Here is an 18,407-nt window from a genome sequence, read left to right on the forward strand (position 1 = left end):
TATAGCTCTGTGTATCTCCTACTGTATATGTCTGGATGGGATTCTGTCTTTCTTTCTGCCTCTCTGTGTCTCACACTGGGACACACACCCACACACAGACACACACACTCACACACTCACACACAGACACACACAGACACACACCCACACACAGACACACACACCCACACACAGACACACACCCACACACATACACACACACCCACACACAGACACACACCCACACACAGACACACACACCCACACACAGACACACACCCACACACATACACACACACCCACACACAGACACACACCCACACACATACACACACACCCACACACAGACACACTCCCACACACATGCATAGATTACTATCTTTCTGAGGACTTTGCATTGACTTTCATTGATATTCATTCATTTCTATGGCTTAAACCTGACATGACACCTAACCCTTTCACCATCTTCATAGGAGGCAACTACATGGCGGCCATGTTGTGTGGGGAACTTAAACAGCATGTACTGCTGTTCCAACATCCAGACAACAGTGATTGACCCTAAAGGTCAATTTCTTTCATCAGCCCTCCATGCTTATTAATGATTATTTAAAGCTTATAAAAACATACACAATGGTTTTACAATTGCAAGCATGTTCTATATAACTATTAGAAATAACCCAGACCTGAAAGGACAACCATGCTTGATTTTCAAAATAAGACAAAACTTGCTCTACAAAATAAAAGCCTTTAAACAATAGATGATTGCAGGAGTGGGCTTCACACTACTGTTGGAGCTCCCCCAGTGATGGGAATGGGACTATGCTGGTCCTTTGAAACAGGCTTACTGAAACTTTCAAAATAAAAGCACACACCTTCCATACTTACTAATGATTTTTTAAAGCTGATAATGGCATACACAATGGTTTTAGAAGAGCAAGCAGGTTCTATGTAACTAATGGAACTGAACCAGACCTGAAAGGACACCCATACTAGGTTTTCAGAATAAGACAAAACATGCTCTACAAAATAAAAGCCTTTAAACAATAGATGATTGTAGGAGTGGGCTTCACACTACTGTTGGAGTTCACCCAGTGTTGGAAATGGGACTATGCTGGTCCTTTGAAACAAGCTTACTGAAACTTTCAAAATAAAAGCCTCAGTCTTCCAGAGATATTATGGATTTTGTGAGCTGACAAGAGCATAGAAAATGATTTTTAAATAGCAAGCGGGTTCTATTTAACCAATGCAACTAACCCAGACCTGAAAGTACAACCATGCTGGACTTTCAAAATAAGACAAAACATGCTCTACAAAATAAAAGCCTTTGCATTTTAAACAATAGATCATTTCAGGAATGGGCTTCACACTAATGTTGGAGCTCACCCAGTGTTGGCCTTTTAAAATAAGGCTTACTGAAAATTTCAAAATAAAAGCCTCAGTCTTCCAGAGTTACTAGTCATATTTTAAGCTGATAATAGCATAGAAAATAGCATTGACAATAAAAAAATAGCAAGCTCTGGTCGGAGCAAAACGCACCAAGAGGCAGGCCCCGTCTAAATTTCTTCCGAAATTTTCTAGTGTTCTATTTACTATGCCCTTATGAACACCTATCAACATTAATGCGGCCCGAACGGAAGAGTGTACCCCCACAATATATATATCAAAACGTGCGGCTTGGACGGGAGTGGTGTGCTATTACTTTTGGTTTCAGTGTGACTTACCATGTTGAAGTAGTTTCCCATGAACCAAAGCCTAAAAATGCCATAGGAATGAATAGGAAAATGAAACACAGTTTCACCAGTAATCCATGAGTGACACCATTTCTTTCCATCATCCTATTTTATACTGTGAATGACATAGAGCTATGAAACTTTCCATGATTGGAGACGGGGGACAGCTGTTGACCACATTTCAAAAAGTTTTCAAATACCATGTACGGTTTCCGAGATATTAGACTTTGATCGGGAACATGCGCCTCCATGTTATGAAGCCAGGCCAGGGGGAGACAGAGTGAGGTGCTGCGTGAGTGAGAAACAGCAGGTGTCAAAAAAGGATGGATATTGATCCGGCACAAACATTTACAGTTCTTTTAAGCTCTTCAAGGCTCTACCATGAATCCTGATGCCAGATAAGCTTAACTCGGCCACAGCTTGGCTCTGGTGCCAGAAGCACGCACCAAGAGGCAGGCCCCGTCTAAATTTCTTCCGAAATTTTCTAGTGTTCTATTTACTATGCCCTTATGAACACCTATCAACATTAATGCGGCCCGAACGGAAGAGTGTACCCCCACAATATATATATCAAAACGTGCGGCTTGGACGGGAGTGGTGTGCTATTACTTTTGGTTTCAGTGTGACTTACCATGTTGAAGTAGTTTCCCATGAACCAAAGCCTAAAAATGCCATAGGAATGAATAGGAAAATGAAACACAGTTTCACCAGTAATCCATGAGTGACACCATTTCTTTCCATCATCCTATTTTATACTGTGAATGACATAGAGCTATGAAACTTTCCATGATTGGAGACGGGGGACAGCTGTTGACCACATTTCAAAAAGTTTTCAAATACCATGTACGGTTTCCGAGATATTAGACTTTGATCGGGAACATGCGCCTCCATGTTATGAAGCCAGGCCAGGGGGAGACAGAGTGAGGTGCTGCGTGAGTGAGAAACAGCAGGTGTCAAAAAAGGATGGATATTGATCCGGCACAAACATTTACAGTTCTTTTAAGCTCTTCAAGGCTCTACCATGAATCCTGATGCCAGATAAGCTTAACTCGGCCACAGCTTGGCTCTGGTGCCAGAAGCACGCACCAAGAGGCAGGCCCCGTCTAAATTTCTTCCGAAATTTTCTAGTTTGTATAATAACTCCTGGTGTTGCAGTCTGCCCCACGGCAGCAGTGGCTACAATGTAACCTACCACTGTCTGTTTGTGAATAAGTGTATGAATGGGTGGATGACTGATTGTAGCGCTTTGGGGTCCTCAGATTTCATAAAGCGCTACACAAGTGCAGGCTATTTACTATTTACCATAAGCTCTGAGCCAGGTTTCAATTCTATGAAATAAAAGAGATAGAAAGAGAGCACATACACAAAAGCAGTAAAAGCTCACCCATTGGTTATGTTTAAAAGAGCAACGGGGTAAACACTAACAGACAAGGCTAAGTGTACCATCTATAGAAATAGAGCAGTATGTTGTTGCCAGCAGTAGCTCAGCCGATGCCCCCTTCAGTGGGAATGCTAAAGTGAAGTCAACAATTGACCATACCAATGTGTTGAACACCCATCCACAATTAAGCACACAAAAATTTGGTGCTGATCCGATAACGTAACAGGGAGATATAGCTGTTTGTAATATTGTAGGGGGCACGGTTGAGTCAAATTCCAATATAGTCCTATTGAACCGTTTGGTAGTTGACAAAGATCATTCGTATCCAGTTTGGAGAAAATCAGATTACCCATGTATGATTTAGAGCCAACTGTATGCATACAGAAATCAAAATTCAACGCTCTGCCATGCCCACTCAGTCCAGCCAACATTGGTCGTTTACTGTACGATTCAACATCACCTTGTTCTGTGTTATCAGAAAGTGCTTGAAGCTTGTATGACTGAGAGTGTAAGAGAAAGAGATCCACCATTTAACTTTTTCACTTTCTATGCTAATTGGGTGTGGCTATAGTGATGTCAGCATATGTACCTATGAATGTGCTGAGAGCTTGTCTGAGCTAAAACACAGCTCAGACCTCTTGTAAGGAAATGATAAAATTTTCTTTTATGGCAAGAAGCAAGATTATGAGGCTTGTCTACGCCCACCTGCTTGGATGCAACAAAGGCCCAATTCCATTGAGCTGTTTTTAGGTCGACAACGTTCAATGGAGCAAATCAGATCATGCATCTGTGATCCAGAGTGAAGCGTTTGCAAACGTAAAAATATAGAAATACGTCACGCTGTCACGCCCACATGTTTTGATGCTGCAAACAGCTTTTGATAACTTTTGATCCCCAATGCTTATATGGAGACATTTTGAAGTATGTAAGTCAAAAGCCTACATGTCTACACTCAGTCAAAAGCTGTATGTGTTTGCTTATAAACTGGCTCAGTTATGCCTTAAAGGGATACTGCCCAAATTTGAAGCCAACGGTTCAAAATACGTAGGAGGAGTTTTTCAAAGCTCGACATGTATGAGATGTCAAAAATGTCCAAAAATGAACCTTTGGCCCAAAAGGCCAACTTGCTGTTGGTTTTTGGAAACACCCCCAAGAGGCATTTTTTTATATATATGGACAGTTCTGTCTGTGTACCAAATTTCAAATCCCTACCGGTTGGCCTATCTCAAGGGATGCTGTATAGCTGTTTGGCCATGCCCCTTTTTAATTATACTGAAATCCAAATATTTTAATCAGGGGACTGTTTTGTGCAAATGTAGTGAGTTTACATATATGTTTACGGCCCCAAAAAGCCACTTAGTCGCTGTATAATAAGAAATTCTGTACAATAGGACAAGGTATGCTATTGTTTTGCATTAAATGTAACATTGCGCGCAAATTCAGCTGTCTCCCTCGTGCTTGGTTCCCAAAACAGGTGGAAATGCATAGTTCAAGAACGAGAGTTCCTTTGGTGGAAGAAAATGCTAAGAGAGACTCCTGTTGGTCCACCTAAGTAAGCAAACAAACAACATCCAGGACCCCCTGCATGTTGCTTTCTGTTGTGGATTTAGAGTTAAGAATAATTAGCTTCGCCAACACTGTTGGTATATGAACACCTATCGCTTTTTGACATTTGTGACATGATCGAAAAGTTAGAAAATTGCCAACTCTGATCCTCACAGTGCTGCTGGCTTTGTCCAGATGACTGGGTTTGTTTATAGTTTTTGGGTTTGTTATAATATTAATAAAATAATAATAATTATATTGTTATTTAATATCTACTCAAAACACATTGTTCTCAGGGAGTGGAATAGAGAATTCAAGGCTATCTCGGTATATCAGTCAAAGTGCCTTGCAGGATTTAAATTCCAAATTGCCTGACTTGGTTGATTCAGTTTTTAGTAATGATTATTCTGTGGATAACTTGACTGAGCAGCTTAATCTTGTCCTCCAGGGTGTGCTGGACTCTGGTTCCAGCAAGGGTTAACAAATGTCTTAAAAAAAGTCTTACTCCCTGGTTGAATAAAAATGTTTTAAATCTTAAAAAAGAATGCAGAAAAGTTTAGCGTCAGTGGCGGCGATCCAGACTCAAGGTGTTTTTACTAGCCTCCTATTAGCAGTGGACAAGGTTTAACTGAATTGGAGTTCCTGTCATTGTCTGATTTGTCTAACATTGTTATATCAGCACACTCAACAACCTTGTTCTCTGGATCCTTTTCCATCGTGGGTTATAAAAGATCTTTGGTCCACACTTGGCCCATGCATTTTATCTATTTTTATTATTATTATTCCCTTTCTTCTGGGGTTTTCCTTGTATGTTTTACATCCGTAGTGGTTAAACCTTTATTAAAGTCTTGACTAGATGCATACTCACCATCAAGTTACAGACCTATTTCAAACTCTGCTTTTTTAGCAAAGGTGTTTGAAAATGTGGTCTCAAAAGTCGCTCACCGAGTTCTTAAAACAAATGATCTATTGGAGCCCTTTCAGTCTGCCTTTAGAGCAAATCATTCCACTGAGATAGTGCAGACAAAAGTGGTTAATGACTTGTTAAATATTGACTCAGATCGTGCTTCAGTTTTATTGTTGTTGGACCTTAGTGCCGTTTTTTAGTTGATCGTTGTATTTGTATTTGAGAGAATTGAACATCGGTTTTGCATCTCAGGTAAGGTGCTGATGTGGTTGAAGTCTTAGTTGTCTGACAGAAGTCAAAGGGTTTGGTAAACAATGTTCTGTCAGATCCTTGTGCAGTCAGGCATGTGGTTCCATAGGGTTCTGTTTTGGGTCCCCTGCTTTTCTCCCTCTATGCCTTTACTTTTTAACAGCAGGTTTAACTTGTCCAATTTTTAGGTCTGAAATATCTTGTTCCTCAGCTCTGCTAAGACAGTGATGATGATCATTGGACCTCAAAAATTGCATCATCTATTTGAAAATGTTACTCTGTCTTTTGATAACTGTCTTTCTTTCTTTGTTTCTTTCTGTCTGTTTCCGTTGCGTCTTTGCCAAGCCCCTAGATGCACACGATTTTACCCAAAATTGTCCCCCACGTGAACTTTTTGTTCTTTTGTTGTCGTCAGTGGGTGTGCCCAACCCTCTTAGCCACACCCCCAAAAGTCAGATAGGCCAAACCGTAAGTTGTATAGATCTGAGATTTGGCTCGCTGGTAGAGCTCTTCAAACCAAGAAAAAAAGTCTCTTTGGGGTCAGCCCCCAAACAGCTCTGTTGGATTACATTAGAATTTGGATCAACAGCACCCCCTTGGACATTTCAAGTGCTCTATCTTTCTCATACATCATTGAATCCACTTCAAGTGTTGTATACATCATCACTGATCAATGCTGAACATGTTGCCACAGCCAATTGATGACATCATTTAGCCCCAGTCACTAATAAACAAGTGAGTGCTGCTTCCATCTGGAAGGTCCGATTTGCTCCAAACTTAATATGATTGATCTTTGTCAACCCCCAAACAGCTCTATCGGATTACATTGAAATTTGGACTGCGCCCTATAGGACTTTTCAAATGCTCCATCTCCATTATACATAATCGAATCCACTTCAAATGTAGTATACATCATCATGGATCAATGCTGAACATGTCTGAAGATCGTATGACATGTCACTCACAGTGCCACCTAGTGGCAACCTTTCTAATCGAACAAGGGCCTCATCGGTGGCGTTTAGGCGGCGATGCTAGGCTCCCGTGGTTGCTGCATAGGCCGAGCTGCGCTGAGCTGCAAGAGCCTACAATGCTGCTTGCAGCTTTAATTATTATTATTGTTATTAATATTATTACCAGAGCCAGGGACTTAATTCTGGTATTTGTGAACCACTACACCCTTAACTGTTACCAATAATAATGACAACACTTATGCTGAAGTTGAACTGATAACTGTGATCGATTTATACACAGCCATAATGTAAAGTTTGCTACTGTTACCTGCATATAAACAGGTAATAGTGTGCTTTATCTGATGTTTATATTTCTGTTTCCACCTGTTTGTAATCTAATTTCAGTACAAATACTGAAACAGCTGCTCTGCAGAGGCCTCAGAAGTTGGTTAAGAGAATATTGGGGAGCAAACAGCATCGTGAAGTTAAAGGAACACACAAGAAGTGTCTGGGATAAAGTTGTGGAGAAGTTTAAAGCAGACTTAGGCTATAAAAAGATTTCCCAATCAAAAGAGTATAGCACAACTGTAAACCTACCAAGATAAGGCTGTCCATCTAAACTTACGGGCCTAACGAGGAGAGCAGTGATCAGAGACGCAGCCAAGAGGCCCATGGGTGACTCTGGACGAATTGCAGAGATCCACAGCTCAGTTGGGGGAATCTGTCCACAGGATAACTATCCGTCGCACACTGCACAAATATAGTCTTTATGGAAGAGTGGCAAAAAGAAAACCATAAGAATTCCTGTTTGCACTTTGCCAGAAGCCATGTTGGGGACACAGCAAACATGTGGAAGAAGGTGCTTTGGTCAGACGAGACCACTGTCAAATATGGTGGTGGCAGCATCATGCTCTGAGGGTGCTTCTCTTCAGCACGGACAGGGAAGGTGGTCAGAGTTGATGTGAAGATGGATGAAGGCAAATACAGGGCAATCTTGGAAGAAAACCTGTTGGAGTCTGTAAAAAAAAAAAAACTTGAGACTGGGGTGGAGGTTCACAATCCAGCAGGACAACGACCCCTAAGCATAAAGCCTGGGCTACAACGGAATGGTTTAAAACAAAACATTTATGTGTCTAAGCGGATTGAGCTTGAGCTGTTTTGCAAAGAAGAATGGGCCAAATTTCAGTCACTAGATGTACAAAGCTGGTAGAGACATACCCTAAAAGACTTGCAGCTGTAATTGCAGCAAAAGGTGGTTCCACAAAGTATTGACTCAGGGGGGCTGAAAACCTTTGCACACTGCACTTTTCAGTTTTTTATATTCTATTTTATTTCAGTTTGTAAAAAGAAAAAAAAGAAATGCTGGATAATTTTCATTCCACTTCACAATTGTATACCACTTTGTGTTGGTCTTTCACATACAATTTAAATAAACTATTATTATTATGTTTGTGGTTGTTATGTGGTTGTTATGTGGGTAAGACTGCCGACCTGACTGCTGTCCAGAAGGCCACTATTGACACCCTCAAGCAAGAGGGTAAGACACAGAAAGAAATTTCTGAATGAATAGGCTGTTCCCAGAGTGCTGTATCAAGGCACCTCAGTGGGAAGTCTGTGGGAAGGAAAAAGTGTGGCAGAAAACGCTGAACAACGAGAAGAGGTGACCGGACCCTAAGGAAGATTGTGGAGAAGGGCCGATTCCAGACCTTGGGGGACCTGCGGAAGCAGTGGACTGAGTCTGGAGTAGAAACATCCAGAGCCACCGTGCACAGGGGTGTGCAGGAAATGGGCTACAGGTGCCGCATTCCCCAGGTCAAGCCACTTTTGAACCAGAAACAGCGGCAGAAGCGCCTGACATGGGCTACAGAGAAGCAGCACTGGACTGTTGCTCAGTGGTCCAAAGTACTTTTTTCGGATGAAAGCAAATTCTGCATGTCATTCGGAAATTAAGGTGCCAGAGTCTGGAGGAAGACTGGGGAGAAGGAAATGCCAAAATGCCAGAAGTCCAGTGTCACGTACCCACAGTCAGTGATGGTCTGGGATGCCGTGTCAGCTGCTGGTGTTGGTCCACTGTGTTTTATCAAGGGCAGGGTCAATGCAGCTAGCTATCAGGAGATTTTGGAGCACTTCATGCTTCCATCTGCTGAAAAGCTTTATGGAGATGAAGATTTCATTTTTCAGCACAACCTTGCACCTGCTCACAGTGCCAAAACCACTGGTAAATGGTTTACTGACCATGGTATCACTGTGCTCAATTGGCCTGCCAACTCTCCTGACCTGAACCCCATAGAGAATCTGTGGGATATTGTGAAGAGAACGTTGAGAGACTCAAGACCCAACACTCTGGATGAGCTAAAGGCCGCTATCGAAGCATCCTGGGCCTCCATAAGACCTCAGCAGTGCCACAAGCTGATTGCCTCCATGCCACGCCGCATTGAAGCAGTCATTTCTGCCAAAGGATTCCCGACCAAGTATTGAGTGCATAACTGTACATGATTATTTGAAGGTTGACGTTTTTTGTATTAAAAACACTTTTCTTTTATTGGTCGGATGAAATATGCTAATTTTGTGAGACAGGAATTTTGGGTTTTCATGAGCTGTATGCCAAAATCATCCATATTAAGACAATAAAAGACCTGAAATATTTCAGTTAGTGTGCAATGAATCTAAAATATATGAATGTTAAATTTTCATCATGACATTATGGAAAATAATGAACTTTATCACAATATACCAATATTTTGAGAAGGACCTGTATTGCTCTGAGGCTGAAGCATGCCATATTTTAATCAACGGCTAATACAGGATGCCAAATTTCCTTTTCTTTTTTTTTTATTTTTCTTTTTTTATGTCAAGACCCAACTGCATGAACATTGCATCTCTGAGACAGCAAATTTGCACCACTGCAGCAGAATTATCGCAACTATTACTCAAACATTGCAGTATTGGTCCACTAACACTGAAACTGATGCTATGCCAGAGGTTTTGTCTTTGCAAATAACAACTCACTCACCTTGGATTGTTGAATAATTTATGTGGCTCAAAATAACAATCTTTTATAGTTTGTAATTAATTTGGCAAAAAATTATTTTACCATGTTAGGGAACGTTTGGACACTGGGCAGAACATTGAACTTTTATCTCCTGATGGTTATACAGATTATGGATAAAAAGATCATCACAGTAAAATCAAAATTTATTGATACAGTAAATTTAAGAGGTCTAATAAGATTACAACTTTTTGACTGTTGACTATCAGTTCTTACTGACTTTATTTGTTTTTGCATATTGAATTGTTAAAATGAGCCTAACTAAAAACATTTATTCTATCTATGTAGTTAATTCTTGCTGAAAGTAGGAGAATGTCACATTTATGTTTCTTCCTTGTTTACTTCATAGAGGCAACAGTTGTATCCTTGCTGATGAGATGGGCTTAGGAAAGACCATCCAAACAATCTCCTTCCTCAACTACCTGTTTCACGAGCACCAGCTGTATGGACCATTCCTGCTAGTGGTGCCTCTTTCTACACTTACATCTTGGCAAAGAGAGATATTGCTATGGGCCCCACAGATGAATGTTGTCGTCTACCTTGGAGACATCAACAGCAGGAATATGGTAGGTTGGTGCAGAGATATACAAAAGGTGGTATATCATATTAGCCATTTATATACACATAAGAAAAAGTTATGGTCTTTTTTTATTGAGTAGATCCGAACACATGAATGGATGCATGTCCATAACAAGAGGGTGAAATTTAACATCCTCCTCACAACTTACGAAATTCTTCTGAAAGACAAGGTCAGCTCTATTTCTAATCAATTTCCTGTATATTTAATTTTCTAAAGCTTTACAGAAGTTTTGTATTTCTATGTAAACACACAAACCACCTAAAAAATGCTTGTGTCCAGTCATTTTTAGGCAGTGTTAACTGGGCCTTCATTGGTGTGGATGAAGCACACAGGCTGAAAAACGACGACTCTCTACTCTACAAAACAATGATTGACTTCAAGTCCAGTCACAGGCTTCTAATCACAGGAACACCTCTACAGAACTCCCTGAAAGAGCTATGGTCACTGCTGCACTTCATTATGCCTGAAAAGTAGGTTCTGTAGCTTTCTGCTGGTTCAAACCTGTTTTCTGTTCGTATGCATATACTTTTGTTTTTGGTAGCTACGACTAGCTGGAAATGTTAGTATAAGCTAATCATAGGTAGGGCAGCAACTTGTGGATTTTTCTGTCAGTTTACTTTGTTTTGGTTAGTCAACAGATACTTCAATTAGTTTCTTCTTCCTGTGCACCTTGTTAAATGCGATTAAAAACATCTTTCCTTTTCTTTCCTTTGTTCAGCTCTAATTTTAAATCTAAAATACAGAGAAGAAGTAAAAGTTTAACTGAATTATTCTCCACGGATTCCTGCTTGTTAAAAAATAATTGTAAATCAACTTTTATTCTGTTTCAGAGAAATACGGTGCTTTATTTAACATGTAAACCCCGATGGATTGTGTCAAGCATGAGAGCTGCAAAAAGACTGATTAAGCTAAACATTTTCACTAAACAAACACTTTATTTCTATGTAGACTAAAGCTTTCATAGAGCAGAATGTCATAAAGGCTCAATGGAGTTAACGAATTGGTCCAAGTTTGACCAGCCTATGTATTTTGGAAATAGAAATGGAGCCAGACTTTTCCAGTGTCCTTAAAAGCAGGGAAGTAGCATTTTTACTAATGTTCTGAATCAAATGGTGCAATTAGTCATCTCATTAGGCCTGAGCAGGAAGGCCTGCAAGGGCCAATTGTAATCACTCTGTTTCTTATTATTATTCAGGCGACATATGAAAGGGTCATTTTGGATGTTTTTCACTTTTCATACATGTCAATCTTTAACAAACTCCTCCTAGGGATTTTGAGCTACCGGCTTCATATTTGGTCGGTATGTAGTTAAGGCATTGGGGATTAAAAGTTATCAGAATTGTGAGTTTTTGAGCATGCTGAAGGGGCGGGACCAGGTCTCAAAGTTAGCCTTATTGCCCCAAATTTTGAACAGCAATAACTTTCACATAAATTGGCTGAAATACACCAAACCTGGTATTATTGATCCTTCTCAGGTCACCAACAATCTTATCTGGTCAAATGATGACATAATCAAAGCTTGACAACAGGAAGTATTTATTTTCACTTAGAAAGGTGCCTCTCTGACCCTCTTGACCCAATCAACTTGGAACTGTGTCAGAAGACAGATAACTAGTGGGTTTAACTTCATTAAAGCACAGTGACTTTTCATAAAAGGGCGTGGCCGTGGTGGCGCGGCGAAGTGTGACGTCACGCCATGGCCATACGTTTGGCTTTAATATCCACATACATCATCTGATCTGCACCAAATTCAATGTGATTGATCCTAGTCCAGTCCAATCCTAGTCTGATGATATTCTAGAATTGCGCCGCTCAAGGTGGCAGCAGGTTGGAGTAGCTCTGTTACTTTTGATTCTGATTTATTCTTTTTTGGGAACTATTCCTCTTGTGGTGGATACAGTTGATTTTTTTTGTATGACTGTCCACTCCAGTGTCAGATGCTGTGCAGCTTGGAGGATTTTTCTTAATACTTTCTATTTTTGGATATTTGTTATGATGCATTGCCATGGCAACGGGGTTGTGTCTTACAACCGGGAGCAGCTGATTAATATCTCAAAAGCTCAAATAATACTTCAACTACAACCCCAAATCCCTGATGAGTTGAAAAGGAGACGCCGTGGATGCAGAGCAGGAGCTAAGAGAAGAGAGAGAAGGAGGAAATTCAAACCATCTCTTCCGTCGATTTTGATGGGCATTGTGAGATCGTTGGGAAACAAGTTGGATGAACTCCAAGCCCTACAAAGGACCCAGCCAGAGTACCGGGCATGCAGTATCATGTGTTTTACTGAGACATGGCTGCAGGATCACATCCCTGACTCCAGCGTCTCTCTGCCGGACTTTTTAACCATACGAGCAGACAGAGATTTAAAGAGGAGCGGCAAATGTAAAGGAGGTGGACTGGCAGTACTTGTGAACAACAGATGGTGTAATCCAGGACATGTTACTGTGAAGTGTCATCTCTGCAGTCCAGATATTGAACTGTTGGCAGTAAGTTTTCGTCCATATTATTTACCCAGAGAGTTCACCAGTGTTATTTTGGTAACAGTTTACGTTCCACCTTCCGCTGTTGCCGACACTGCATGTGATGCCACCAGCTCAGTTGTTGCTAAGCTACAGACACAAAACCCCAATGCTTTTGTGGCAATTTCTGGTGATTTTAACCATGCTTCACTCTCTGCTACACTTCCAACGTTTCAACAATTTGTCAGCTGCTCTACCAGAGAAAACAAAACATTGGATTTGTTTTATGCCAATGTCAAGGACTCATACATCTCTACAGCAAGACCTCCTCTAGGCAAATCAGATCACAATCTTGTTTTTCTCTGCTCGAAATATAAGCCCCTTGTTCAGAGACAACCTGTAATAAAGAGGACTGTGAGAAAATGGTCACAGGAAGCTGAAGAAGCTCTGCAAGGTTGCTTTGAGGCTACAGACTGGGACGCATTGTGCCAGCCACATGGAGAGGACATCAATGCCATGACTGAGTGTGTAACCGACTATATAAACTTCTGTGTGGATAACATCATCCCCACCAGAACCGTGAGATGCTTCCCCAATAACAAACCTTGGATCACCAGTGACCTGAAGGACCTGCTTAACAAGAAAAAAAGAGCCTTCAGAGAGGGAGAAGGAGAATTATTGAGGATTATACAGAAGCAACTTAAAGTCAAGATAAGAGACAGCAAGGAGGTGTACAAGAAGAAGCTGGAGAACAAGCTCCAGCAAAACAATATCAGAGATGTGTGGACAGGGATGAAGAAGATCACAGGCTTCAAGCAGAAAAAGATCAGACCGATGGAGGTCTGGACTGAGCCAATGAACTGAACACATTCTTCAATAGGTTCAGTTCAGAAACCAGCTTCGCATCCTCCTCTCCTGCTCACAGCCAAACAGACATTCCATCTTCCTTTGACCCACAGGACACACAGCTGTCCAGTAACACCTCACATTTTTTATCTTCCACCTCAGCCCTAGACCCTTCTGCTTCTACATATTTGCCTTCAACCATATCAGAAGATGCTGATGCTTCCTTTGCTTCCCCCTTCCACCTGTGTGTCTCAAGAAGTCAGGTGAAGAGACAACTGGAGAGACTGAATAGGAATAAGGCTGCAGGTCCAGATCATGTCAGCCGTAGAGTCCTGAAGGCCTGTGCAGAGCAGCTCTGTGGGATTCTGCAGCACCTCTTCAACCTTAGCCTGGCCCAGAAGAAGGTTCCGGTGTTGTGGAAGACCTCCTGTCTTGTTCCGGTACCAAAGAAAACTCACCCATCAGTCCTCAATGACTATAGACCTGTTGCCCTGACATCTCACATCATGAAGGTCCTAGAAAGAGACTCCTGTTGGCCCACTTGAGTAAGCAAACAATAAACTATCAGGACCCCCTTCAGTTTGCTTATCGCTGTGGAGTTGGAGTTGGAGTTGAAGATGCCATCATACACCTGCTTCAACAAACCCACTGTCATCTGGACAAAGCCAGCAGCACTGCGAGGATCATGTTCTTTGATTTCTCCAGTGCATTTAATACAATCCAACCTGATTTGCTTTGTCAGAAACTTCAGAAGACTCAGGTGGAGGCCTCAACAATCTCCTGGATTAAAGACTACCTGACAAACAGACCACAGTTTGTGAGACTGAAGGGTTGTGAGTCTAACCAGGTAGTCAGCAGCACAGGAGCACCACAGGGGACTGTACTCTCACCATTCCTTTTCACTCTGTACACCTCAGACTTCCAGTACAAGACAGACTCCTGTCATCTGCAGAAATACTCGGATGATTCTGCAGTCGTGGGATGCATCAGAGATGGACAAGAAGATGAGTACAAGAAGGTGGTGGACCACTTTGTGGCATGGTGTGGAAACAATCATCTCATTTTGAACGTGACTAAAACAAAGGAGATGATTTTAGATTTGAAGAGAAACAGGAATAAGTCAAACACTATTTCTATCATGGGAGAAGAAGTGGAGGTGGTGGAGGAGTATAAATACCTCGGTGTTCACCTGGACAACAGACTAGAGTGGAGATGCAACTGTGAAGCCATCTACAAGAAGGGACAGAGCAGTCTGTACTTCTTGAGGAAGCTTAGGTCCTTTGGTGTTTGCAGCAAGATGCTGCATATCTTCTATAAGTCTGTTGTGGAAAGTGTGATCTCTTCTACCACCATCTGCTGGGGAAGCAGCATCAGAGCCAGGGACTTAAAAAAACTCAACAAGCTGATAAAAAAGGCTGGCTCTGTTCTGGGGACTTCTCTGGAACCTCTGGAGATCATTGTGGAAAGAAGGATTCTTCATAAAATGAAGAACATTATGGAGAACCCTGAGCATCCTCTTCATGAGACTGTCCTACAACAACAGAGTGTCTTCAGTCAGAGGATTCTTCAGATCTGCTGTAAGACGGAGCGCTACAGGAGATCCTTCCTGCCCACAGCCATCAGCATCTACAACGGCTCTTTGAGGAAACCTTCATAATATGAGCTATAACAACATTTAATTTCCCTTTGGGATTAATAAAGTATTTTTGAATTGAATTGAATTTGAACTGAATGACATATTTGGTGGGCGTGGCCTAATTCGTCCACAGCGACCCCTAGAAAATAAAACAAAATCAGCCCCAAGCCATGCTTTGACTGAGGAATCTGAAATTTGGTGCACATATGTAACTTGTCAGGACCTACAAAAAAGTCTCTTGGAGCGTTGGTCCAAACCCCACAGGAAGTCGGCCATTTTGGATTAAAGTTGCCATTTTGACCCTGTTTTGGCCCTTTCTAGCCCGCATATCTGAGCGACCTCCTCCTACAGCTTTTGACTTGGAGACTTGAAAATCACACAGTATACTCTTAAGGCATTGGGGATCAAAACTTATCAAAAGCTGTTTGATACATGAAAGCGTGTGGGCGTGGCCATGCCTCAAAATATGACTTCTCGCCATAAAAGAAGAAATTGATATAGCTCCTACAAGGAAAGTCAGAGAGACCTAAACCTTCTGAGATTGATCTGCCTCTGGCCTCTGGCCCTGAACAATATTCACTGATCAGATGCTGACATCATCGAAGCCCCGCCCCCTGAGAACAGGAAGTGTCATGTTTTCCTTTAGAAAGTCAATCCTTGAGGTTCTTCACCTAATCAATGTGAAACTGTCCCAAGTAACAGATAACATGATGGTCTAAGACAGTCGCCAGTACGGACTGCTTTAGCTGGAGGGTGTGGCCATGATGGCATGGCGAATTCTCATGTTATGCCACGGCCATACGTTTGCCTGTAAATTACACATGGATGATCCGATTCACTCCAAAATAAATATGGTTGATCTTTGTCAACACCCAAGCACCTCTATTGGATTACATTGGAATTTGGATCAACAGCGCCCCCTAGGAAATTTCAAGTGCCACAGCCAATAAACAACATCACTTTAGCCCCGCCCACTAATAAACAAGTGAGTGCAGCTTCCGTCTGGAAGGTCGGATTTCCCCCAAATCTTGAATACTTCTCGCCAGACTACAATTCTGCATGAGTGAAGATCATGACATGACGCTCACAGCGCCACCTAGACGCCATATTTGGAATTGAACGGCGGTCTCGTAGGTGGCGTGCAGCCGGCGATGCCAGGCTCCTGCGGTCGCTGCACAGGCCGAGTTGCGCTGAGGTGCGAGGGCCTTCATTGCTGCTTACAGCTTTAATTCATTTTTGTTTTTACTACTGTACCTAAAAATCATCACTCCTTAGGCCTTGTTCCATAAACATTATTGCACAAACAATAAGATTAAAAACTGAGTCCACTCAAACGTCTTGTGATGGTTGTCAGAGATTCAGACTGTTATTAATAAGTACTAAAACTCCCATCAGATATGTCTGGCCATTAGTCCACAATGCCATACAGAAGGGGGCCTTTCTCAACTTTTTTCAGTCACTGCTTCTGAAGAAAAGTCCCACTGCAGAGGTTCTGTGATCTGCTCTGTCTTGACAGACTTCAGCATTGTTTGTCCAGTGTGTGTGAGAAATAACATGTAAGATTCCACACACCCCTTCAGTTGGTTATGGTCCTTGTGTGTTTAGGCTTCAACCTGGCCAGAGTGGGTGCTTGTATCTAGATGCTCATTCATCACAGTGTTCCTACAATGGAAGTAAAGCTCTGCTCTGCGAAGTTTGCATTCAACTTTGCAGCACACAACTGAGATGATTCTTTCTCCATTACTTCCTGTAGGTAGACCTTGCATTAATTAAGAAATCTCTACAGGGTATGATTTGATGCATTGGCAAAATAATTTCACATTGACAGTAGCTGATTTACTTATAGTTGACTATTTGTATCACTCAAATGTCCTTTTTTTTATACCTTATTTCTACTTAAGAGGCGCTAACGAGAAGAACTAACAAAAAAAAAAAGACATCACAGCCAACTGTACATCTTTGTTAAATTCTTGATCAAAGGTTGGCCATCAGTGCGTCAGAAGTTTTGTAGACTATGTCTTATTTGCCCAGAAGAATCTTGACCCTTGTCATTGGGTCTTGGTAATGAGTGGGCGTGTGACAGCGGCACAGAGTTGAGCTGTGTCTCTATGCTTAAACGTTGTCTAATATTTTTACTTGTGATGCTGTGAGATGACATTTTGTTGGGAATTAGTGTTTTATGATAAATCAAATTTAAAATGAGCTGTTCAAAGAAAATTGGTGAATAGTTATGGCAAAGTAAATGTCTTGCAGATGGTCATACTGTTGGACCATCTGGCCTTGTTGATCTGCAACTGAATCTGAAAAAGTAGTTGTTTTCTGCAGGTTTTCTGTTCTGCATTTACTTGGATCATTTGCAGTACAGAAGTCTCATAAGATTATCAACAAACCTTTGTGTTAATAAAGGAGGTTTTTTTTTTTCTGTAGGCAAAGTTCATACCAGCTATTAAACTGGGAGACTGCTACACTGGATGTTCCAAATGCCTTTCGCTTGACAAGTAAAAATAACAAATGAGTAGTTCTACAAATTCTGATTTGAAACTGGTAAAGAACCAACTCTGGTTAAGGACTAAGATTGGTTTATAGAGTTAGTTTTGATCATGTATTCTCTGTTTAGGAATAATTTAGGTTTCAGTGCTGTTATTTGGTAAAACTCCACTAGGTTGATGTGTCTCCAGGCAAATTAAAATGTGTAAGCTTAAGATATTTCTGAATAAAAAGGTTAACTATAGATCTTATTCTGTAGGTTTTACAACAAATTTATGCTTAAAGGCTTGATTCAGATTGATTCATGCCCAGTTTAAACAACATAAATTAGTGACAAGTTAAAACATTTTATTAGAGTCAACAAAGATCGTACCGTATGTCATATTGGTGCTGCTAGACGTGCCATATGACACACAGCAGTGCCCTACTGGGCTTAATGTTTATTCTGTATTCAGTGGCCAGTGGAAACCATTGTCTGATTTTAGGATAGTCAGTGAGGGTTTTCTGGAAGGTGCTTGCAGTAGATATTTCTGCAACTGTGTTTGATAATAATTTGATTCAGTGAAACACTGGAAAAACTACCTTAGCTTTATTACATCTGTCAATGG

The 18,407-nt window shown here is 41.3% G+C and overlaps 1 protein-coding gene across 2 annotated transcripts in view; it reads left to right on the forward strand.

The window, feature by feature from the left end:
* chd1 (chromodomain helicase DNA binding protein 1) overlaps positions 1-18,407 on the forward strand; it is a 159,990-nt gene that overhangs the window by 74,196 nt on the left and 67,387 nt on the right. For both annotated transcript variants that reach the window (XM_047372502.1, XM_047372503.1), the window contains exons 11-13: positions 10,140-10,356; positions 10,450-10,539; positions 10,650-10,840. In XM_047372502.1, the coding sequence (XP_047228458.1) occupies positions 10,140-10,356; positions 10,450-10,539; positions 10,650-10,840 (498 nt within the window). The remainder of the gene's footprint in view (positions 1-10,139; positions 10,357-10,449; positions 10,540-10,649; positions 10,841-18,407) is intronic.

The sequence above is a fragment of the Girardinichthys multiradiatus genome, chromosome 8, assembly GCF_021462225.1.
Source record: "Girardinichthys multiradiatus isolate DD_20200921_A chromosome 8, DD_fGirMul_XY1, whole genome shotgun sequence".
NCBI classification, from domain to species: Eukaryota; Metazoa; Chordata; class Actinopteri; order Cyprinodontiformes; family Goodeidae; genus Girardinichthys; species Girardinichthys multiradiatus.